The 23361-nt window shown below is 41.8% G+C and overlaps 1 protein-coding gene across 1 annotated transcript in view; it reads right to left on the minus strand.

The window, feature by feature from the left end:
• The window catches only part of LOC136831209 (recQ-like DNA helicase blm-1), a 98388-nt gene that overhangs the window by 53155 nt on the left and 21872 nt on the right, over window positions 1-23361 (minus strand). The window contains exons 8-11 of the mRNA XM_067091223.1: window positions 21748-22552; window positions 18774-18889; window positions 3573-3655; window positions 742-910 (exon numbers count right to left, since the gene is read on the minus strand). Coding sequence (XP_066947324.1) covers window positions 742-910; window positions 3573-3655; window positions 18774-18889; window positions 21748-22552 — 1173 coding nt within the window. The remainder of the gene's footprint in view (window positions 1-741; window positions 911-3572; window positions 3656-18773; window positions 18890-21747; window positions 22553-23361) is intronic.

Raw genomic sequence — 23361 nt, forward strand, 5'->3', positions numbered from 1 at the left:
ATATAACTTCTATGTCATATTCCATTTCTCAACCTACTGCTCTCCCTGTTTCTCTCTTCTCTCTAGGGGAGGGCCTCAAGGAGGTAATCCCCAATCCCACCACACCCCACCCCACCCCCTACCTCCATAGTGGGGTGGAACCATTCATCTGGTACTCAGGGATCAGTAGTTGGCTATCTATCCTAACTGAGAGTGGAAATGTATCTAAAGATTCTTTTCAGCTGTACAATGCAAAAAAACTTGAAATGTGTACAATAACAAACATTACACTGCTTTTTCAAATGGTGAGGGTAAGGTTGCCTAAGGAACAAATTAATATCCCTAAAATCATGAATTCTTTTCAGTCTTTATGACTGCATATTACAGAATTGTCTGATGAGCTACTCACTACTAATCTAATCTTGGTTCTAATGAAAGCCCAGTAAAACACTTTGTATTACAGAATAATGTGATTTATGGAAGACCAGATCATTAAAAAGAATTTTGTCAAAAGATGACGATCTGGCTAAAATTATATGAACCTTGTTGCAATATCATATTGGTCTGGGAAGAACATGCTGTGGATAATTGTCCATGAAACTTGAAATGGAATAGCATGTTCTTACTGAGGGCCATATAGGAGGCCTTGGAGTATTAACTTGACAAAAAAAGTTAAATGGGTGGCATAATCAATCAATGACCAATAAATCTTATTCTGAATATTTCTAAAGATGATAATTTGCTTAATATGAAAATCAATACCTTTAACATTTCCTTTGTATGTGCATAGTTCATGCCACTGAATTCTCCTGTGGCTCCGTCATTTCTAACATTGCCATGGAAATGACCCTTGGTGCTCTCTGGGTCCTTCTTGTAAGATTGTTGTGTACCACTAATGTATGCTTTTTTGGGCTGGTCACTGCGCATTCTCCTGTAAAAATAATGCAAAAAAATCTTATAAAACACATTTTTAACTGAAACATGGTAAAGTACCTAAAGCCTAATTGTTTAAGAAATGATCCCAATGCAACAAATGTATACATTTTTAACTGAAACATGGTAAAGTACCTAAAGCCTAATTGTTTAACAAATGATCCCAATGCAACAAATGCAGAGTAGCAGCAACATTGCTAGCACAAGACTTTCTCAAACTTCCTAACTTTGGTTGCAGATCACGATCCAAATAAAATAAATACCTTAGTGGATCATATGCAGGTAATCCTACTGTATATGAACACATACCTGAAATGGCCACACTTTAAGATGCAGTAGCAATGCTCCAGAATAACTACATTAAATAAAAAAAATATCATATTGATTATACCTGAAAAACTTTGCGCTGACATCATACTTTGATGCGATGTCTCAAATCGAAATTGTGATATAAATCAAGTTGGTGGACCTTGATCCCTCTTGACAGTAGCTTAACTGGCATGAATGTTCCACAAGCTGTAAAATCCCACCACCATTCGCAATCTGATGACTGCTTCATTATTTCAGAGGTCTCTCAACTATTAGCAGAAGGAATTAGAGCCAAGAATATAAGGTGACTATTTACTAACATACAAGCAAGCACTTTGCATTGCTTGAAACATATCCTCTACCAAATATTCACGGTGAGCACAATTGCTTGTTAGAGTAGAGTACACTTGACTTGTAAAGTGCTTACCATCAAATTTCAATAAAAGCAGAAGACAAACCTTACACTACTTTTAAAGCATATTGAGGATTTTATCAGTTTTGAAGGATACCCTTTGGGGTAATGAATGGAATACCTGCCTCCCAAAATTATAAGAGGTACATTTGGAGAACCTGCTTTCCAAAGTTACAGGTGGAATGATAAACGAAGCTACAAGTATTGTGATACATTTGCATATACTGAGGTCACAGTATGTGGAAAAATCAAGTTGATTAGTTCATGGGAGCTCCTAAGGATAATAATTTGACCTTGAATAATGATAGACGTATAATCAGTGCATCCTTCAATCTTTTGGGTATCATTGCTAGTGGATGTAGCTGGCCAGACCCAGAACACCCAACCTACCAGCTTTGAGAAACATACTTTCTCTTCCCTTAATCACTAGGAAGTTTTCTTATATACCATTCAAAGATGTAGTTATCAACTTGACACATATCCCATGACAGCTCTGAAGGCCTCAAGCATGATATAACTGGGGCGGTGATCTCAGCTGTCATTGTTGAGATGAACATGCCAGATCATATAGTACTAAGTATCATAGCTTCACCAAGCCAGAATGGAAGGGCTGTAGCATTATATTTCAAAACACTGACAATCAATGAATGCAAGCATTCATCAACCAAAAATGAGGTGAACGTCAATGACGAGGCATTGTGTAGGTGGAAACATTTTCTTATTAGGCAGACAGTTTCATCTAATAACAAACCAGAAATCAGCTGCATTTCTGTATGTTGGTAAACACGCTGGAAAGATCAAGAATAACAGAACTGCAAGATAGTATCATGAGTTATCATGCTACTCTTTAATTACATCTTACATTGTCCAGGCTCAGACAATCAGGCTATTGATGCCGTATCTACAATTACTGCTAAACAGCAAGCTCTGAGACATGGAAAAAAACTTCACAATTTTTTGTGCAACCCTGGCACACTACAAATAACTGTATTGTATGCAATAAGAATTTCTGCGATTCAGTTTAGCATTTCAAGACTATGTAAGCATCTTGTGCCCTGTATAAACAAAGATACAGCTGTGATTCCACAAAGCCTGCCCAGGTTACTTAATCAAGACCGTATACTGTACTCCTTTTGAAAGACCAAATGTTGACTTCACTGGTCCTCTATCTACATCCAACATAAATTTTTATTTGACAGCAACTAACAAATACAGCAAGTTCCTTTGTTAATCCTACTTTGACAATACACCTACTACAGTAAGCAGTTGCCTTCAACAACAGTTCACATTTTTTGGAATACTTTCTTAAATCCCTTCTGATAGAGGTCAATCTCTCATGTCTGATATGGCTAGGACAAGCTGATAGGTTCAATGGAATAATTTGGAATACAATACCACCTTCACTTCAGTTAAACGTTAACTTATATTCTCCACTTTCATGTTTAGCACAACCCATTAATCCAGTCTATCCCCTCTAAAAATTAAGACAACTACATAATGGAACACAGTATACAACTCAAAAACTATATTGTCAACTTATCGCTTTTCACACAAGCACACAAGCTTCCTGCTATAATGACATACTTTCTTTCTTGGGTCTCTAACAAATGAACAAATTAAAGGTCTTAGACACTAAACCTTTACTTGACCATCTAATAAAGTTTGCGCTTTCAAATAAAATCACTACTATCAGAACAAATATCTGAAACTAGCTATTCAGTGCTCTGCTGAATTGGCACTGGAGTTTATGTTAAAATTAATATCAGTAAATCACCTTTTCATTACATCAATCATCAAAGCAACTAACTTGTCAAATATTTCAAGACTGAATGCCTACTTTATTACCAAGCATCTTACAAAAATTTGATATCATTTGTGGTATACTGGCCCCATTTCATGATAAAATCAGCGAAAGTTAAAAAAATAACACAATACTTACTGTGCACCTGATGCCAAAGTTACAGATTCATCAAGGTCGTCATCAAAATCAACCATATGTTTTTTTTTGGCTGACCTCCACGGCTGTTAGAAATAAAAGAAATTTTTAAACAGATACTACCTTTTGTAATTAAATTCAAATACACATAAGAACAATAAAATCTTGAAGGTTCAACATTAACAAACATAAAGTATAAATAAAAATGACAGGTTAAAATCCCATATCAATATCTAGATACCACAGACCAGACTTGTGCAATTCTGATTTAATTATACTCAAAAGGCAGCAGTACAGACAACAGTTTAGGAATAACATATGGGAAAGGAAAAGAAACAAACTTGTAAACTGACACTAACTCTTAGGTTCTATGGAAAAATGATATTTTCATAATAAAATAAATTTTTGAACATACTTACCTGGTAGTTATATATATAGCTTAAGTCCCTGACGTCACGGCAGAATTTCAAAAACTCGCGGCAATCGCCGATCGGTAGTCAGGTGAACCACCTGTGCGCCCTCTACCCAGGTACCTGGAACCATTCCAACTATTCCTCAGATCTTCCATGCCCCTAGTCTCTAGAGGGGAGGAGGGTGGGAATTTAATTATATATAACTACCAGGTAAGTATGTTCAAAAATTTATTTTATTATGAAAATATCATTTTTAAACATCTAACTTACCTGGTAGTTATATATATAGCTGATTGACACCTTTGGTGGAGGGTCAGAGACAGCCAACATCGTTGGAATTTGCTTAAGGGTTAATAAACCAACTTAAGGTCCTTACCTGGATTAAGGAAGCTGACTTCAATGAACTCCCTCATTTTGTCTGCTTTCCTTAAGAGGTCCAGCGATCCACTCAGGGGGCTGAAGACCTCTAGGAGCTGCCAACCGGTGTACCAACCTCTATGTGACAGACAACCTATAATACCCTTGTTCCGGGCGCCACCAAGGAACAAAATGATCATCTGACTAAAATCAATGATTGTGGAAGACTGCGTTCAATCTTCACAAACAACCATAAAATTTCAACCATTCCAAGGTAAGAACAAAGGGTATTGTTTTATGGAATTGGATTAAGGAAGCTGAGTTCAATAAACTCCGCCTCATTATGTCTGTATTCCTTAAGAGGTCCAGCGATCCACTCAGGGGGCTGAAGACCTCTAGGAGCTGCCAACCGGTGTACCAACCTCTATGTGACAGACAACCTATAATACCCTTGTTCCGGTGTCACCAAGGAACAAAATGATCATCTGACTAAAATCAATGATTGTGGAAGACTGCGTTCAATCTTCACAAACAACCATCAAATTTCAACCATTCCAAGGCAAGAACAAAGGGTATTATTTTATAGGATTGGATTAAGGAAGCTGACTTCAATGAACTCCCTCTCATTATGTCTGCATTCCTTAAGAGATCCAGCAATCCACCCAGGGGGCTGAAAATCTCTAGGGGCTGTCAACCGGTGTATAACCTCTATGTGACTAGACCTCCTCTCAATACCCTTGTTCCGGGCTCTACCAAGGAACTTTCATCCCAATGATTACGGAAGACTGCGTCCAGTCTTCACAAACAACCATAAAAATTCTCAATTCCAAGGTAAGAAAAAGGGTATTGGTTTATGGGATTGTAGGGGTATTCCCCTCTCCCATTACTGAATTAGATGCTATAAAACGGGCACAGCGTATAGCAATCTTCGCATAATGTCTTGACTTGTTTTAGATAGTGAGAGGCAAATACTAACTTGCTTCTCCAGAAGGTCGTGTCCAAGATACTCTGCAGGGACCTGTTCTGTTTAAGAGCTACAGAGGTTGCTACTGCCCTGACCTCGTGCGTCTTTACTTTCAGAATCTTGTAGTCTATCTCTCTACATTCCATATTTGCTTCTTTTATCAACTGTCTGATAAAATAAAACAGAGCATTCTTCGACATCTATACAGAGAGCTTTTGACTGAGCACCAAAGCCCTTCTGAATTCCTTCTTAAGTCCTTTGTCCTATCCAGGTAGAGCCTTAGAGCCCTTACGGGAATAGGACTCTCTCTCTCTCCTCCCCTGTTATGTCCGTTAGGTTCGAATCTCGAACGTTCTGGGCTAGGGTTGTGATGAGTATTCATTTTTGCAAGGAAGCCTAGTTGCATTGAGCAGATTGCCTTGCCTTGTATAAAATCTATATTCTTGCTGAGAGCATGTATCTCACTAACTCTTTTTCAGCGGCCAAACTGACCAAGAAAAGAGTTTTCATGGTGAGGTCCTTTAAAGATGCCCTCTGCAAGGGATCGAACCTACTCCCCATGAGGAACCTCAGGACCACGTCTAGGTTCCATGCTGGTGAGTTCTCTATATACAAATTTGGGTTACAGAAATATTGGAAGAGGACACATGGTTGTCCTTGCACCATCCTCTAAATACCTCCCACTTGGATTGGTATACCTTAATGGTGGATAACCTCCTTGATTTGCGATAGCGCCAAGTGCCCTCCTTGAAAAACTTCTGGCTCTTGTGAGTTTTCCGATAGTCCGAAAGCAGTTACTAGTAGCGCTTGTAGGTTTTGGTAATATCTTTCCAAGTGGGGTTGTTTGAGTAGATCTACTCTCTGAGGTAGGCTACTCGGAATGTCCACCATCCAATCCAGTACTTCTGGGAACCAATCTCTTGTCGTTTAGTAAGGGGCCACAAGGGTCATTCTGGTCCTCTCATGTGACACAAATTTTTTTTTTTTTTTTTTCAGTACCCTGTGTATTATCTTGAAATAAGGAAATGCATACACGTCCAAGTTGGACCAGTCCACCAGGAACGCGTCTATGTATATAGCCCCGGGATCTGGTACTGGAGAGCAGTAAGTGTCCAACCTCTTTCGTTTTGCGCTGTGGCTAAGAGATCTATGCAAGGACGTCCCCAAAGTCCTGATGTAGCGTTCATTCTTTTGAGAGGACTTTATTTCCTGCTCAGAATGTCCGCCCTCACATTTTTTCTCCCCTTGGATAAAGTGGGTTACTAGTTTTACATTCTCCTCCTTTGCCCAAAGAAGAGATTCTCTTATTGTCTCGTATAGAGACCTGGAGTGAGTGCCCCTTGTTTGCTGATGTAGGCCAACGCTGCCGTGTTGTCGGTGTTGACCTGCACCTCTTTGTTCCCCACTGTGTTCGAACTCCCTGAGAGCTAGAAGGATTGCAGTTAATTCCTTCTAATTGATGTTTAAATCCTCCTGCTCTCTGGTCCAGGAGCCCGAGACTTTTTATTTCCCTCGTGTTGCTCCCCATACTGAGTCCGACGCGTCGGATAACAACACTAGGTCTGGGTTCCTCTAATATAGAGAAGGGACCTCCTGGAGCTTGACGGGACGTTCCACCACTACAAACACGGTCTTATTGGTTCCAAATGGGGATGCACTTGGTCTCCAGTTCTATTTCCTTGTCCCAGTTCCGATTTAGATGAAACTGTAACGGGCATAGAATTAACCTCTCAAAGGAGACAAACCGTTCCAGCGAGAAAGGGTTCCCAGCAGACTCATCCATTCCTTTGCCAAGCATGACTGTCTCTTTATAAAGTTCTGAAATTTTCTTGAGGCTTGTCCTGTCTTTGCAATAAACGGAAAAGCCCGAAAATCCTGACTCTGAATCTTCATCCTAAGGCATAGAACCTCTTGGGATGGGATCGGCTGAGATTTCTATCTGTTTATCAGTAGACCTAATTCTTTGTTAGACGCTTGATGCCAGTGCATCTTGCGTCCTGAGCTAACTCCACGTCTTGGCTTCCAATATCTTGAAGCCTGACGCCCTGACGTCAATGCCTTGGCGCTTGACGTCTTGGGTTCATTTACGCTTGTCATCATGTTATTTCACTCCTAGATGCTTGACGCCACTGCATCCAGCGTCTAGAATTTCATTCACCACGTTCAGCGTCTTAAACTTCTGGGCGCCTAGAAGCTTTAGTTGGACGTCTATTATCCTTCTTCTGTTTTCCTGGTTGTCACGCTTTGCAGCTGGGAAGACAAAGTCTTCTGCATATTTTATAGTGAAGCTATATGCGGGGCTTCCTGCTGCTGGGGACAGGCTGGGGAAGCCTCAACTCACGGCAATTATTTCCTTCTCATCGTCAATAATGGACCGAGGAGGGTTCCGCAGACGCAGTACCAATCCGAAGGAGGAAGAGGAGGATGTACGGAAGGCAGCACAGTGTCCGCCACACTCTTGCAGCCCGGTATCCTGACTGAATAGAACTGTCTATGTTTGTTCTTAGTAGGAGAGCTACCCTTGGGGCTGGAAGGGAAGAGCTCCGGCTGCTGCTGTGGCTACAATCTGTAGTCTATGAAGTGTTATCATGGCGTCCCTCAATATTGGGTAACTTGCTCTTGAGAGGTCTCGGCTCCAGAGCCAGGCGTCAACCTTGTCTGTTTAGGCGAAAGAGAGAGACCAAACTATAAAACCTTTCCCGTGGACGAACTTCAGAAAATTCTTGGAGATCGGGTGCATGGGGACGTGAAATACGCATTCTGGAGGTCCAGTGAGGCCATCCAGTCATGCTGTCTGACCGCTGCTAGAACCGATTTTGTCGTTTCTATAGCGACCTTTGTTTATTGCACAAAAAAGTTGAGTGCAATCCCGTCTAGCACCGGTCTCTAACCCCAAGTATTTGGGGATCAGGAATAACCGAATGTAGAATCCTGGGGAATTCGGATCCTGAACTCTCTGTCTGGTCTCCTTTTGCAACATCATAGATACTTGTTGCTGTAGAACCTTTGCCTTGGTTCTGTCGTTGCATTTGGCAGAAAGGTCGAATTGTCTTGTTACTAGAGGGGGGCCTACTCAGGCTGGACAGTCCGGCTCCTACCGCAGTCTGCAGGAGAAGAAAGGCAGGTCCTTCTTCTTCCCTGTGTAGAGCCTCTTCGGCGTTGTCATTCATCTACCCACCCTAGAGGAACCTCTATCGGAGGCCGACCAAGAAAGAGCTGAAATACCTGAAACACAGGAACCTCAGCCTTACTCTTTTAGCGATGAAAGTCGAGGTAGGACTTTTCTTGCTGTTTTAGATCTTAAATCTTACGTGGTTTTCTGGGCCAAAGATGAAAAGGCCTCTATACCAAACCTTGAGAGAAGGGGTGAGAGGAAAAAGAGGTATAAATCAATTCTGATTTTGATTGACGTGACCCCATTAGCCAGGAAAAAGAGCAAAGATGGGCCCTTTTCTTCAGGAGTCCCGCTGAGAAAGGTGCAGTTGATTCGTTGGAACTATCTCCGAGTCCTTTATCCATACACGACATCAGATATATGAGGAAAAACAAAGGCTGTCTTTCATTGTTTTTCCTGAAAGTATCCATTCTTAAGTAAATGCTGCCTCTTAGACGCCTTCACAAGAGTAAATTCTGAAGGCGGGGAACGAGAGCAGTCAGGATAAATTTCTCTGGGAAAAATTTCCGAAAATATCTTCATAAGCCTTTTCCAAGTCTGATAAAAGCTGATGGCCTTTTATATTGTCTTCGTCAGAAATCTCTACAATAGGATTCACAGGAGAATGCGAGATATTATCATTCTCTTCTTCCGATTTTACGAAGACGGAAGTAGCGACGTCTTTCAAAATATCATCTTGACGCCTGGCGTCCTGGCGTCCAGTCTCTTGACGCCTGGCGTGTTGGCGTCCATTTTCTTGAAGCTTAATGTCTTGGCGTCCAGCTTCATGACGCCTGACGTCCTGGCGTCTAACTTCTCGACACTTGACGTCCAGGCGTCCAGCTTCTCTACGTCTGACATCCTGGCGCCCAACTTTCGGCGCTCGGCGCCCTGGCGCCCAGCTTCCCGACGCCCGACGTCCTGGCGTCCATACTTGTAACTTTCGCTGTCCCGTCAAACCTAGAGGTTACTTGAGAACTGGCCGCCTGTGCGACATCGGTCAAAAGCTTCCTCCGGTTGACGTACAGCAACCAATGGACGAAAAAACACTTTAACCTCGCCTTTCCTATGGCGAGGGTGAGCGCCCTGGGAACGCGTCAACAGGTACGCTCGAGGGACGACTGCTCATTAGCTAAAGCCTCTTGCCTCCCTTCGTCTGTCGACTTTCCTTCTCACAGGGTTGGTGAGCTTGGAAGAGGTCTAGGACTAGGAGCACAACAGGACCGAGCGGTCGCACCCTCCACTGCACTTGCACTAACAACATATTAACACTTTTATTTTTAGATCTCTTATTATCGATCACATATTATCCCTGTCTTCTGAGAGGATTTTACCTGTTGGGCCAGGGTCTGAATGGCAGCCAACAAATCATTAAGTATTGGGTCCTTATCTGTTTCAGTAGGGGTTCAGAGACTACCACTACGGAGAAGGATCAATAGGATAGTTATCAAGGGGAAAGAATTAACTATTCCTGGTTATATCAAGAAGAGTGAGAAACAGTACTCTTGGCTCTTCTGAGCCGGTCTTTCATTCCCGTTCTTCAGACATACTAAGTGGGGATCCAAGGAGACTTTAGCAAGCCGCTTGCATCCCCCACACATTTTCACACTCAATGAAGTCAGATATGTTATAAGAAAATCCAAAAAGCGAAAAGCGAAAGCCAAGCCAAAGTGTACTTCACCAAAATAAGTTGCGAAAAAACACAGGCTACGAAATTCCATCGATGTTACCGACACAGCGGCAGGGAAGATCTGAGGAATAGTTGGAATGGTTCAGGTACCTGGGTAGAGGGCACAGGTGGTTCACCTGACTACCGATCGCGATTGCCGCGAGTTTTGAAATTCTGCCGTGGCGTCAGGGACTTAAGCTATATATATAACTACCAGGTAAGTTAGATGTTTAAAAATTAATTTTTTAGTAGTAGTCCAAACATACCTAAGACCAATATGGACAATGATCTTAGGTACTAAATGGGTCCAAAATATAAAGAAAATACAAAAATGAAGTTTTCATAATAAAACTAATATTGTAATACTTACCTGAACACCTGTATTAGCCCTGGTCACCTATCAGCTCGAACTACATCCCCATAGCTTTTACCCACTAAGTGGGTAATAAACTGTCAGCGTTACCAACGTTTACAGGAAAGTCTAGTCAAATGAGTTACCTGAAGTACCGTTGGCAACACTGCTGCAAGTCCCGGCCGAGTGAGGCCGAGATACCCCAACTGTGTTATCCACTATTCAAATTGAAGTGGGGAGGAGGGTGGGAATCATTCAGGTGTTCAGGTAAGTATTACAATATTAGTTTTATTATGAAAACTTCATATTGCAATACACTCCCTGAACACCTGAATTAGCCCGATTAACAAAATTTAGTGGAGGTGGGATCAATCTAATTCAACCCGACCTGCCATCAGGGAAAGCAGGTAACTCATTATTCGCCTACTCTGTATAAATGAATGTATCCTCACCTGGTTATCCCACTCGGCAGGTGAGAATGTCTGTAGAGAGAGTACCCCCGAAGTCAGTCTCATGTCTAGGTACTGTCTGAGTCGAGCTACCTCACATGTGGTTTTCAAACCTCCTCATGGATAGAGAGTAGCAAAATAAAAAACAACCTACCATGTGGCTAATCACAGCCTCCCATGATTAGTGGAGAAACGATGAACCTCCCATGTGGCTAATCAAAGCACTCTCATTTATGGAGGGTCTGAGTCGAGCTACCTCTCATGTGGTATTCAAACCTCCTCATGGATAGAGGGTAGCAAAAAATAAAAACCAACCTACCATGTGGCTAATCATAGCCTCCCATGATTAGTGGAGAACGACGAACCTCCCATGTGGCTAATCAAAGCACTCTCATGTATGGAGGGGTACGATGAACCTCCCATGTGGCTAATCAAAGCACTCTCATGTATGGAGGGGTACGAAGAACCTCCCATGTGGCTACTGTAGCCTCTCATGTATAGAGGAGAAGTTGAGTGTGCAGGTCTTCGAGTTCTTCGCCGTCCGTTGCCGCCAATGTCTGCGCAGAAGAGGTTGAAGAAACCAAACCTGTCCACTGGACCTGCCTGTCTTCACAGTACTAACGTCAAACTTAATATTCTCACTATGAACCCCGACTAACAGAGAATCCAAAATTCCAAATTTCCTCAGACTACATTCATTACCTAGAGTTCCCCCCACCCTTAACATTACTACGTAATTATAAGATCGAGTTGGTCGTCGCAAAGGGACCATGCAAGAAATTCTTCTTCGAAGAAAACTGAATGTCTTTTAGGTAGAAAGTCGTGAAAACTGACACCGACTTCCAAGTGGCCGCCTCTAAGAACCTCCGCACTAAGAGAGTACCCCCTTAGGTAAATGAACGCACCCACGATAGAAGGGTTAGCAGCTACACGAACTAAGAGAATAACTGTCATGTAAAAAGGAGAACGATGCATCTCCCAAGTGAATATTCAGAGCCTACCCATTAAGGAGGGAATGAGGCAGTGTGCTGAGCCGATGACCCTCCGCCCAGCAGGTTGCAGCAAAGGCCGACAAGCGCAGAAGTATCCCAGCGCCGACGAAACAACCTAGGCTAGCCTACGAGAGCACCTCTTTGGACTCTCGTAGGGAAACTATCAAAGACTAGGATACTTAAGATGTACTAAACTTAAGTTCATGTGATTATACTATCACTATTGCTTAAGATTCTAAAGCCTAGAAGGAATTTCTCTATCTAGTTAACCTAATAATCACCGCACTACGTGAGTACTACCTTAGCTAAATGAGCGCACCCTAGATAACAGACTTTGCCGTTAAACGTGGACTAGGTGAATAATGTTCCGAGTCTTCACACTAAGAGAATACCACCTCAGCTAATTGAACACACCCTAGATAGGAGAATTCGCCACTATACGCGGTGGGGCGAATTGAACGTCTTGTAAGTAAAGGAAGAAAACAAAGACGGACTCGCAAGTAAACTACCTCCAGAATAGAAAGCTCTGAATCATTCCTTAGAAAGGAAGATGAAGTGGACATACTCTGAATACTGTGCGGTAATGAAAAAAAAAAATTGTTAAATATTAAATATAATGTCACGTCAAATTAAATTGCGTTCAAGGGCATAAACCTCGCACCACACGAGAATCGTGAAGTGTGCCCGCAACTGTGTTCGTGTAGTGAGCGCTTATGAACCAGGAATCAGGAACCCTTCTCCGAAAGTAACTAATCGCATCCTTGACAGCGGACGGGAAGGATTCCGCGGTGGGATTCCGCGGTGAGACAGGAAGTGTACACAGAAACGGATGGAGTTTATCAACCTTTGATAAATATTCCCATCGGACGTAAAGACATCCCCACTGATGCCGGAACCAAACACTTGCAGATAAAGAACCTTAAACGAACGAAGCAGAGTTTTAGCCTCGGCCATGACTTCCGGAAGAAGAGAGATACTTATCATTTCCCGCCTAGGAAACTTCCCGAATCTCGCCCATTTTTTTTTTTTTTTTTTTGCAGCTAAAGCCGAAAGAAAGAAATAAAACACCTAACCAATTATCGTAACATTAGAACTTCCGACAAATCTCATGAGAGAGCCCGAGGGAATGTAACAAGTCAAAGAAGATCTTACTATTAGAAATTTTCGGGAAGATAGAAAAATGTACTGCAAAGTGCTGAGCGGTAGCCAGCAATAGCCGAAAATGGAAGAATCTTGACTTTCCAAAGGAATAAAAGAAAACCAGCTATTTCGGTTATGGCAGGCCTAAAGATGGAATGACATTCCTTATGACACAGACTTCCCCATGTCAAGTTGACCTGGTAAAGCTTACAGGTTGACTTCTCAAGCTGAAAGAAACAGTCTAGACATAGCTTTAGAGTGTCTGGACTGTCTAGCTGTTTGCTCAGCAGTCACCCGCAACTAGGTTCATCACGCAAGAGTTTGGATGATAATGGTGAAAATGCGGTTGTCTAAAAGATCTTCCGCATGAGGATGAACATCGGAACTTCCGTAAGGAGCATTAGGAATTCCGGAACCGCGAGCGTTAGAGCCAGCAAGGAGCTAGAGTCATAGAAGTCTTGACACTACCGCAATTCCTGATTACCTGATGAATGAGACCGAATGGCGGAAAGTATACACCTCTAAGTTCTAATGATCTTGTCCCCCTGCCCCCCGAGTTCTCAGATACGACACGGCAGTTACGATGTCGCAAAGCAGACCCATTACTGTGTTGCACACTAGGACTGAGAAACACCTGAGGGCTTCCTTTACAGCCCTGAGGTTCCCGAAGATTATGACTCCTCTCATTCCCGATCCCTCCAGAGGCCCGAAGCCTGGGTTCCTCTAAGGTTGCTCCCCAACCTTGATATGAGGCATCTGAGTACAGATGAACGTCGGGAAGAGGGGAGACTATAGACCTTCCAGATGTCAGATGCGCTTCTTCTGACAATCACAGACGATCCGACAAGCGAGAATCGTTCCAGATTATACCTGCATTCTCGATGTGGAAGTCCCAGCGATTCCTGAGACATACCTGAAGAGAAAGCATGCGGAGACACATGACCCTGGAATTAAAGAGAGAGAGAGAGAGAGAGAGAGACAGTCTCCCTAAGAGGCTTCTTCAAGTGGGTACCGGCTGTTCCCTGTTAGACAGGAACCCTCTAATTCCACATTTGTACCTTCAACGATGCATAATTGCCGACACTGGAGACATGAGTTAGAAGCAACAAGTTCGTTATACTGGCCACATCCCTTGAACCCAGAGCAGCCACACTAATCATAGCTTGCTGTGACACTACTGCTGACGACGGCTACACGAAATAGACCATGGAGGAGATATCCTCCTCCCTAAAAGACTGTTGCAGAGCGCAAAAGGCGCCCTCAACAGAACCCTCTCCAAATGTCCGGATAGTGAGGTGGAAGCTTCAAAAGAAGCCCCTCCTCTTCTGCCAAAGAACGTTGTACAGTCAGGCGACATGTTAACCTGGTATGCCAGCCTTATTGACACCAAAGTGTTGAGGTGTCAGGCAGTACCAGACCGGAGGGAGAATCATCTTGTTTGAGCAACTACCAGTTCTGTCACCAATAGAGACTCGAACATCGTTGCTTCGGTAGTGTAGGCTCCTCCGGAACCTTGGATTGAGGATAAGTGAGGAAGTCTACCATCCGCTTATACTCATTCTCATTGGCTGAAGGAGAACTAATATCCGGTACCGGATCCTCTTCTTTAAATGAACAATCCTTGTCGGACTGATTATCGGACTGGTCCGACCAAGCTGGAGGATTGTCGGACTGGTCCAACCAAGCTGGAGGATTGTCGGACTGGTCTGACCGAGCCGGAACAGGAAAGAGGCAGGCCAATCCCTAGCAAACGCCGAACTCGAAAACCCGGAACTTGCTACACCTGGGTGCGTGAGAAGGAAACCTGACGTATCAAACGCGAACATACTGGAGGCACCAAAGTATAGGTTGCGCAAACCCTGCACCACCCAACATGGATGACGCAACACCTGGCCGGACCACGCCCACTCCTGAGAGCGAAGAGGCCGCAACACCCGAACCACTCAAATCCAGATGTATCAAAACCGCATGAGAATGGGAATCTGGAACTGACAACCCGGAATCAACCCCCAACCAACATGGATGCCAAGACGGAGGGAAGAGAAAACCTGCCGGAAAGTTGAGAAAGAAGAAGCCGAAGGAGGGAAGAAGGAAGAAGCCACACTCGGAGTAACCACCGGAGCGCCCAACGCCGACGTTGGACAGATGGAGAAGGTCCCAACCGGACCGAAACTCAAAGGAGTATTGAAGGGAAAGTTAAGAGGTACAGAACCGAAGGTAACAGAAGAAGGTAGTTACCAACTATCCTGGAGAATGGAAAGGCTGCGGAAACTATCGGTGCTGATACACTGAACGCTGGCGCAGGCGAATCGCCGACTGCCGTAGCATCCGCAAGAATCGCGGAGGATACATTACAGTTAGGAAACTATCGGTGCTGATACACTGAACGCTGGCGCAGGCGAATCGCTGACTGTCGTAGCATCCGCAAGAATCGCGGAGGATACATTACAGTTAGGAACCCATAAAGAATGAAATAAGGAGTTGCTGGAGCCTCCACAAGCACCTGAGAAGCAACTAGACCGGATGCCTGAGAAACTACCGGATTTGCAAAAGGTGATAAGACAACAGATCCGTAGAAAGTACCCCTTCCCTTAACCCCGAAGAGAGAGAGGGGGGCCGCTGAGCTCTAAAATGCAGGGTTGAAGCAAGAAAGCTTTGCTCTGCTGAGTTAAAAGCCAAGAAAACAGGATGCGCAGCAAAGACCCCGAGAGCCCTCCAAAGAGCGGACCGAAAAGAAGATTGAGAAGGGCAATGGAAGGCAATGGAAGCAGGCTTAGAAGAAAAAGGGGGGAAAAAAAAAACGGGAAATTTCCGTAGTGGCCAAAGAGGCCATAGATTTCAACGAGAATAGACTGGTTCCCCCTGCCCCTGATAATCTTGATAGACATTATCAACCCAGAAAATTCTTTAAGACATGATCATGATTATTGGATAAACTCGATTGCCAGAATTACCACCATCGCAAGACGAACGAAATTTTAAACCCCCAAAGGAAAAGGAACCTTCGAAGGAGGAGTATTCAAGGAAAAACAAAAATTCAGAACCAGATACATCAGAAACCAAATCTGAACGACCCTTCACGGATCTGGAAACCTTTGTTGCACAGAGCATGAAGCAGGAAATAAAACCAACGATTGATCTACATGAGAGACCTAAACCCAAAGAAGACCACGCTCAACTACTTTTCCTGAATACTTCCTAATTAGAATTCCTACCCTTCTGAGTGATTCCTAATTCTAAATCCACCTTAGAACTTACGCTTTTAGAGGGAAGGGGGAAATCTGCTGCCAACACTGCCTGCTCCGCGCCAGGGGGGCCGGCAGATCCTACCTTCTAGGTTTGCGGTTTTCCATGACCCCCAGCACCCGTTAGGGCTGGTTCTGGAACAGGCAGGGGGGCTGAAAAAGAACGATTAGTATGTACAACACTATTACTACTATCCGTATCTCTAGTTTCCGTTAATTTAGTCATAAAGCTAGAAAAATAGACTAAACATACTCAGCTAGTAACTTGTCCTCTAACTTTTTGAATAATTCTTCCATCTGATCTACCGACCAAGACTCGCCGCCTATCTGACTGATACTACATGGTGTCTTCCTACATAAAAACACAAACAGAATGTCGATCGTGTTTGAGGGTACTCATCCTACGCTTGCAGAACGTGTAGGGCTGATGAGCATCAGCATCTCCAACAGAAGAAGGCTCTGTTGTCGAAGATGTAAAAAAAAGTGGAAGCATCGGCGCTAGCAGACGGTGACGTCTTCTTGTTTGACTTATCCAAACGAGTCCAAAGTCAAAATCGGGAGAGAAGTTCCAAATCCTATCAATAAAGTATCCATCCAGGAGAAAATGCGTTGAAAACGTCCAAATCGTGATCTGATGTCCAAATTCTTGAATGGGGGTCGGGCTAAATGACCAAAAGTTCGCCTAATGTGGGACACACCCACACAGCATGGCGAACAAAAAAGTAATTGGGGTATCTCGGCCTCACTCGGCCGGGACTTGCAGCAATGTTGCCAACGGTACTTCAGGTAACTCATTTGACTAGATTTTCCTGTAAGCGTTGGTAACGCTGACAGTTTATTACCCACTTAGTGGGTAAAAGCTATGGGGATGTAGTTCAGGCTGGTAGGTGACCAGGGCTAATTTAGGTGTTCAGGGAGTGTACTGCAATATGTAATATACATATTTATTTCATTTTTAAGATCTATACATCAAAACCCATATACTTATTCCCTCCCCATAAGAGATGCTATCTATTGCGTGCCTTGTAAGAAACTTTGGACAATACTGCGCATTCTATCAGCCCAAAGCCATACTGCTTTCTGCCTTTTAGTCTCTTCCTACCTAGTTGTCCAACTTCCTCATTCTTGCCTTGGTTTCATTTTCACCATTAAAGAACAAATCCTTGTGATGATACCTATGAGAATCCAAAGATGTGATTCAGGAGTCTGTCCAAATGCCCAGAGTGGGGGGAAGGGGAGAGAGGTGCATTTCTATATATTATACATACACAATAAACTGAATCCACTCTCAGTAACTGGGGGTCATAAATCACGGCAAGCTGAAAGTGGTCTACATGTACCTTTGCCAATTAGTAGGGTTGGGATATTTCATGGGAATACACAAGAATGACAGGCTGTTGAGTAAACAGACGTGTGATTTGATCCTCTTTCTTATCACACATTTCCACACAGAGTAATTCCACCAAAGGACTGTCAATATATTGTTTGTATATTCAATCACTATACAAAACTGAGATATAGAACTACAGAAATGAAGTGTAAAAAATAAATGGCTTCATCATAACAAAGCTACAACAGCAATATTTGTAGTCTTAAAGAGGCTTCCTCTAGTGGGCATACTCACCACACAATTCAAGCTTTATATTAACTGATGACTCAAATCTTGACAAGGCAGTACAGTATGGCTAAAAATAAAGTAAAGAATAACCAACAACCACTATAAAAACTCAAATGACAAAAGAAAGCACAGAACGTTACACGAAAAGTGCTTTGCATGGCATATTGTAGGCAGCACTTCAGATTCTTTGCAGTAACTCTTTGCTCCCAGCTATATTGCTTTGGCTTTTAAGTTTTCATCTTTTCCCATTGCTGTTTTTTAACCTAGCTACCTAATTTCTTCAACACTTGCTTTTATTTTCTCCTATCAAGACAAAATCCTTATGACAAGTCCTATGAAAGGCTACAAATGAAAGTCAGTGTTTAGACAATATGTGAAAAGAGAAGAGTACCCGTTATTACTTCATCTGCAATATAAGATGAGTACTTTGTGAACAAACCAGCATGTATTATGGAGATCTTTCCCTGTGACTAGAGGTTTCATTTAAGAGCAGATTCAACTTAGGATTTCATTACTTGGTTTTTAAACTCACAACTGTGAACTAAGGCATAAGTAAGATTAGAAGTTTTTCTTTTCCATCGGCACATAAAGATACCATAATAAAAATCCCATAGCATAAGGACAAGCTATGAATTAGCATTCCATTAGACTAAACTTCTTAACTTAGTAAAAGATAAAAAGTACACTGCAAATTTCAGATAAATAACAATCATTTAACATGATTTGACATAAGAAATTAACAATAACACTAGTAACAATTATAAATGCACCTGACCGTACAGTACTACCATGAAATCCTTACAGACATAACTGAAAAAATATAATACTAATAAAACCACCATTTCACTAACCTCATCTTGTACAACCTCTGTGTTTTCATCAATACATTCCAAGTCAAAATCATCATTGAATGCCTCCGTATCAGGATCAAGAATATTCTGAGTTCCATTGGGTATTCCTACAGGAACTGGAAAAAATATCACAAAAATCTTTAAAAGTTCATGGCAATGAGAGAGAGAGAGAGAGTTCCAGAGAGAGAGAGAGAGAGAGAGAGAGAGAGAGATTAGTGTGTGTGTGTGTGTGTGTGTGTGTGTGTGTGTGTGTGTGTGTGTGTGTGTGTGTCTTTGCCAACACCTAAGTATTTATTGCAAACAAGTTTTTTCATACAAATCCATTAATCATATACAGTATATACTACCTATTTCCTCAGATGTGGAAATCCCAGTCATATCATCCTTGTATCAGTAAAGACAGAAACCTCTACACTTTGTGAGTGAAAAATTTCTTAAAAGCAAGAGTAAAAGGAAGGGAGGTGGGCACTTACTTTAGGATTAATGGGTTTGTAATTTAAATCTTTCTTTGTACAATAAAAGCACAGCTTTTTGCCACACTCATTCATGAAATATATATATTGTCAGAATGTCAATTTAAGTGGGGATGACAAAGAGGTTCATAGCCCCCAGAGCAAAGCCATGTACCTCAGGATGAGTGGAAGACTGAAAACAAACAAGGTTAGAAGTCAACCTCCATAAAAACAAAGTGGAAAGACCAGGTTGCATGCAAAATATTGGTATATATATATGGTAAGGAGTCTGCATGCACTGAACGGATACATGAAGTATGAGCACAGGTGTCCAGGGTAGCCTTGCACCATACAAGAAATCTGACTTTCTGATGAAGACTGTGCCTGCCAACCATCTAATGACAAGTGTTACAACAGCTGCTATAGGAGTCATGTCTGGAGTCAAAAGGGTGGCTAAGATGCTTCAACTGGCTAGTATGTGATGCACAGGATGAGTCAAGAGACCTAGCAGGGGATGCTGCTCATGTCTCCTTGGAGGAGCCAATAATTCTGAGATATACTCACTGGCAAGTCCTGACATGGAAACTGCAACAAGCTCTTCACCCTTCGCATCAGAAGAATCCAAAGTGCCAAAAACAGGAGACAAACTAGCAGAAAGTGTACTTTATGAAGAACCATTACAAACTGCAGTGCTTGCACCCTGCATGCTAAATGAGCTATCTTGCAGGTAACATCATAATCTGGAGCCTGTAAACCATATGAACTAACAGTTCTACATTGGTGACAGTGTGCCATCCTCACTAAGAGAACTACCAGCTAAAATGACATCAGGTACTAGGGGCACAACATCCAAACCTGTGCTAATTTATAAAGGCAAGCTGGTGCCTGGCATAGCTTTCAGTTCTGGTGCTACATGACGGTAATGCTTTCCAGCATGTACCTCAGCACTCACAGAAAAAACTGATGAAGCTTCCTGAAAAAGAGATTTACTGCAGGGAGGCTGACGGCCATACCCCTCTCCTCAGGAGGGAGAGACAAATCATCAGGTAGGTTTTCAAAGAGCATTTGTACACTCAATTCCACCTGCTGATGCAGAGATGAGAAATGAAAGCAATGTAACCTCCCCGTTTTGCCACTTTGGGGATTTTGGAGGCTTTCAGACCCACAGCAGTAGAGGAGCTTGAGGTAGAAGGAGTTTTTAGATCTCCATTAAGACAATGACCAGTCTCTACACAAAAGTCCAATTAAGGTTACCTTTCTCAATACTATAGAGGTAAAATTACAGAACTGTCAATGGGCCATACCAATAAATAAGGTACTGTAACAACTCCAACAGATAACTGCAAATGCAAAGCTAAATAGAAAAAATCAGAAATAACATATATAACTATAATGCATACTAAGTCATCCAAACTAAAAATAAACTATAAACTATGACTATGGGACTGGGCACCAATACACTCTACAGAAGTAAAGTGAAAAATTAACTAAGCTCAGTGAACCTAGAGGCGAGACACTATGAAACACAAAAAGTACACATAACTCAAACCTGGAAGAACTAGCTTAATGCTAATCCAAAATTGGTATATATACAATATCTAGCAATCCAAACAGCTAAAGAACAAGCAAACAAACTGGCCATCCCAACAAACAGTGGATTTATAATATTCAGCAACAATAAGACATTAACTGTGAGGCCTGAATAAGCTATCACTCATCACATTTATTGGCTATTGGCCAAAAGGCTTAATAAATACGTATGAAAATTTGTCACTAAAAGGAGCAGCAGCACAAAAAGTTGAATTAGCAGGAGAAATGGCAAAATAGTTACATGAAAGTATAAACTAGAAAAGTTCTTGGGAGCACAAACAAACAGGTCTGTTTAAAATGGCATTAATCTTTAGAATGAAGCTGCTGCCAGTACGGGCCCTCTGAAGCACTGTTGCACAGATGGCCTACAGGAATCCTTTTAGAGTATGTCTAGAAATGTGAGTTGACATACATTTGGGCTATTATTATATGATTCATAATTGTGAGAAAAAAAACTGACTAAAAGCCACACACCCAATAATAGAACCTTGATTAACTAAGGCATGAAATTTCACAACCACCAATGAAAATGAACTATTGCCGGACATAGGCACTAATCAAAACCATCCCGCCTGGAAAAATCAAACTGAATGAAAAGAGAAAAGAATAAAGGCACACCCAAAACCTTGAAAATTGCATTCCTGGGGAAAATCAACAAAAGCAGCTCAATGGCAGTCTCACATAAAGAGAGACAGAAGTGTACAATGAACTATATGTAGGACTGTACATGCATAGTACAGGCTTCTCAATTTTGACTATCATGAGTATGGCGTGACTGGGATTTCTATGTTTGCAGAAATAGGAAATATATGCTTAACAGAGTTATGACAAAATTATTCAAGTAAAATACAAATAATTCACATATAAAAATAATAGAGGTGCAAAACTAGTGCATGAATACACTGATAATTTGAGAAAGTTAAAATCCCTACCATTTTTGGTTGTGGTCTTTGCAAATGATGAAGGGAATACAGGTGATATTCTTCCAGCTTTTGAAACAGGTGTACTTGAAGAAGCAGTCTTCATTCCTTGAGAAAGCTTCAAAGGAACTGGAGATGGCAATGGTGACTGTGAAAGACGCATGGCAGGTGGCACAGCCTGAGAGAATGACACATCAAAAAAGCTATCCCCACAAGCAACAGATGTTGAAGGGTCTTTACTATTACCCATTCCCTGCTTAGTAACAGTACTCAAAGTACCCTTTTCAGATAAATTCGTACTTTGAGAGGGTTTCACTCCACCTAGAAAACTATCACTTTCACAGTTCATTTGTTTAAATGAAAATGAAGACTTTTTAGGAGAAACACTTTTCATTGGCTTACTAGTAAAACTACATTCATTCTTCAATTGTAAAACTGGTTTACTAAAAACATCTTGACAGTCATCATCTGTGTCTACATGTGCACTATAATGAGCTCGATTGTAACGTTTATCATTTGGACTCGAGCTTAGGGTTTTTTCTCTTTTCATATCAGGTAGTTGTTCATGACTTTTATCTACAGCACTACTAGTTGAACCATGTCCAGTCTTCGACATAATTTCTTCTCTTCCTTTGTCCATAATCTTTTTTATTTTGGAATAAGCATTTGCAATTTTCAAATGCTTGATAACATCATAATTTGGTATCTGCTTCAAAGCTTCTGTGGGAATGCTTGTGAACATTTCTGCCATCAGAGCAAACGCAGATGCTCTCAGGCCTTCAAGGAGGACGAAGTCACTATCTTCCACCTCACTAACCTGGAAAACATATCACAAACTGTTAAAAGTGAAAAGAACATGTTCTATTTCACCCTAAGAAGAACCCTAAAAGAGTTCAGAGGTCTGGTTAAACAAATCATTTATAACTAACTAACTAACCCTAACTACGGAACAAGTATCTTGAATTACTAAAAGAATTGCAGCACGCTCTACAGTATACAGTACTGGAATGACTTTGTCAGGACAATAAAAGCATTTGCATTAGTGGTATATAAACTCTTCATGTAATACAATACACCTAGGAAAATACAAGGCCAGTACACTTATTCAACTGTGGTTCATGGATAGGATAGGTTGAATCAAGTGTGGTGATCTTCTATACCTGACTGCACTGAAATGAAATGAAAAAAAAAAAAAAAACTATAAAAGTGAGATATTTATATTCTCAACTTGCCATTCAATCTATTCTAAACCAACACCAAATCTTTGCACAGCCATTTAGGGATATATGTACCTACATTAATGAATACACACATAAGTGCTCATATCTCTGACAGTGATAGCAACAAAGGTTACTTTTATATCACAAGCTCTTGTCATATCGTGCACATGTCATAGGACTGGAAAGTCTCACAACAAAAACCATCTTTTGCCTTCTGCACTGAAGAGCAATCATTTCTGCATGCACCCTCGACATCCATCAATAACAGATTTCATGAATCTCCCCAGCATTTTTCTTGGTGATCTTGAACAGTTTTCGATCATTCATATTCACTTATATTGATTTTTTCCTTTTCATAGCTAACCACAACTTATCAGCTTTCATCCTTTCTTAAAACAAATATGAT

The sequence above is a fragment of the Macrobrachium rosenbergii genome, chromosome 4 (genome assembly GCF_040412425.1).
Source record: "Macrobrachium rosenbergii isolate ZJJX-2024 chromosome 4, ASM4041242v1, whole genome shotgun sequence".
In the NCBI taxonomy this organism is placed as follows: Eukaryota; Metazoa; Arthropoda; class Malacostraca; order Decapoda; family Palaemonidae; genus Macrobrachium; species Macrobrachium rosenbergii.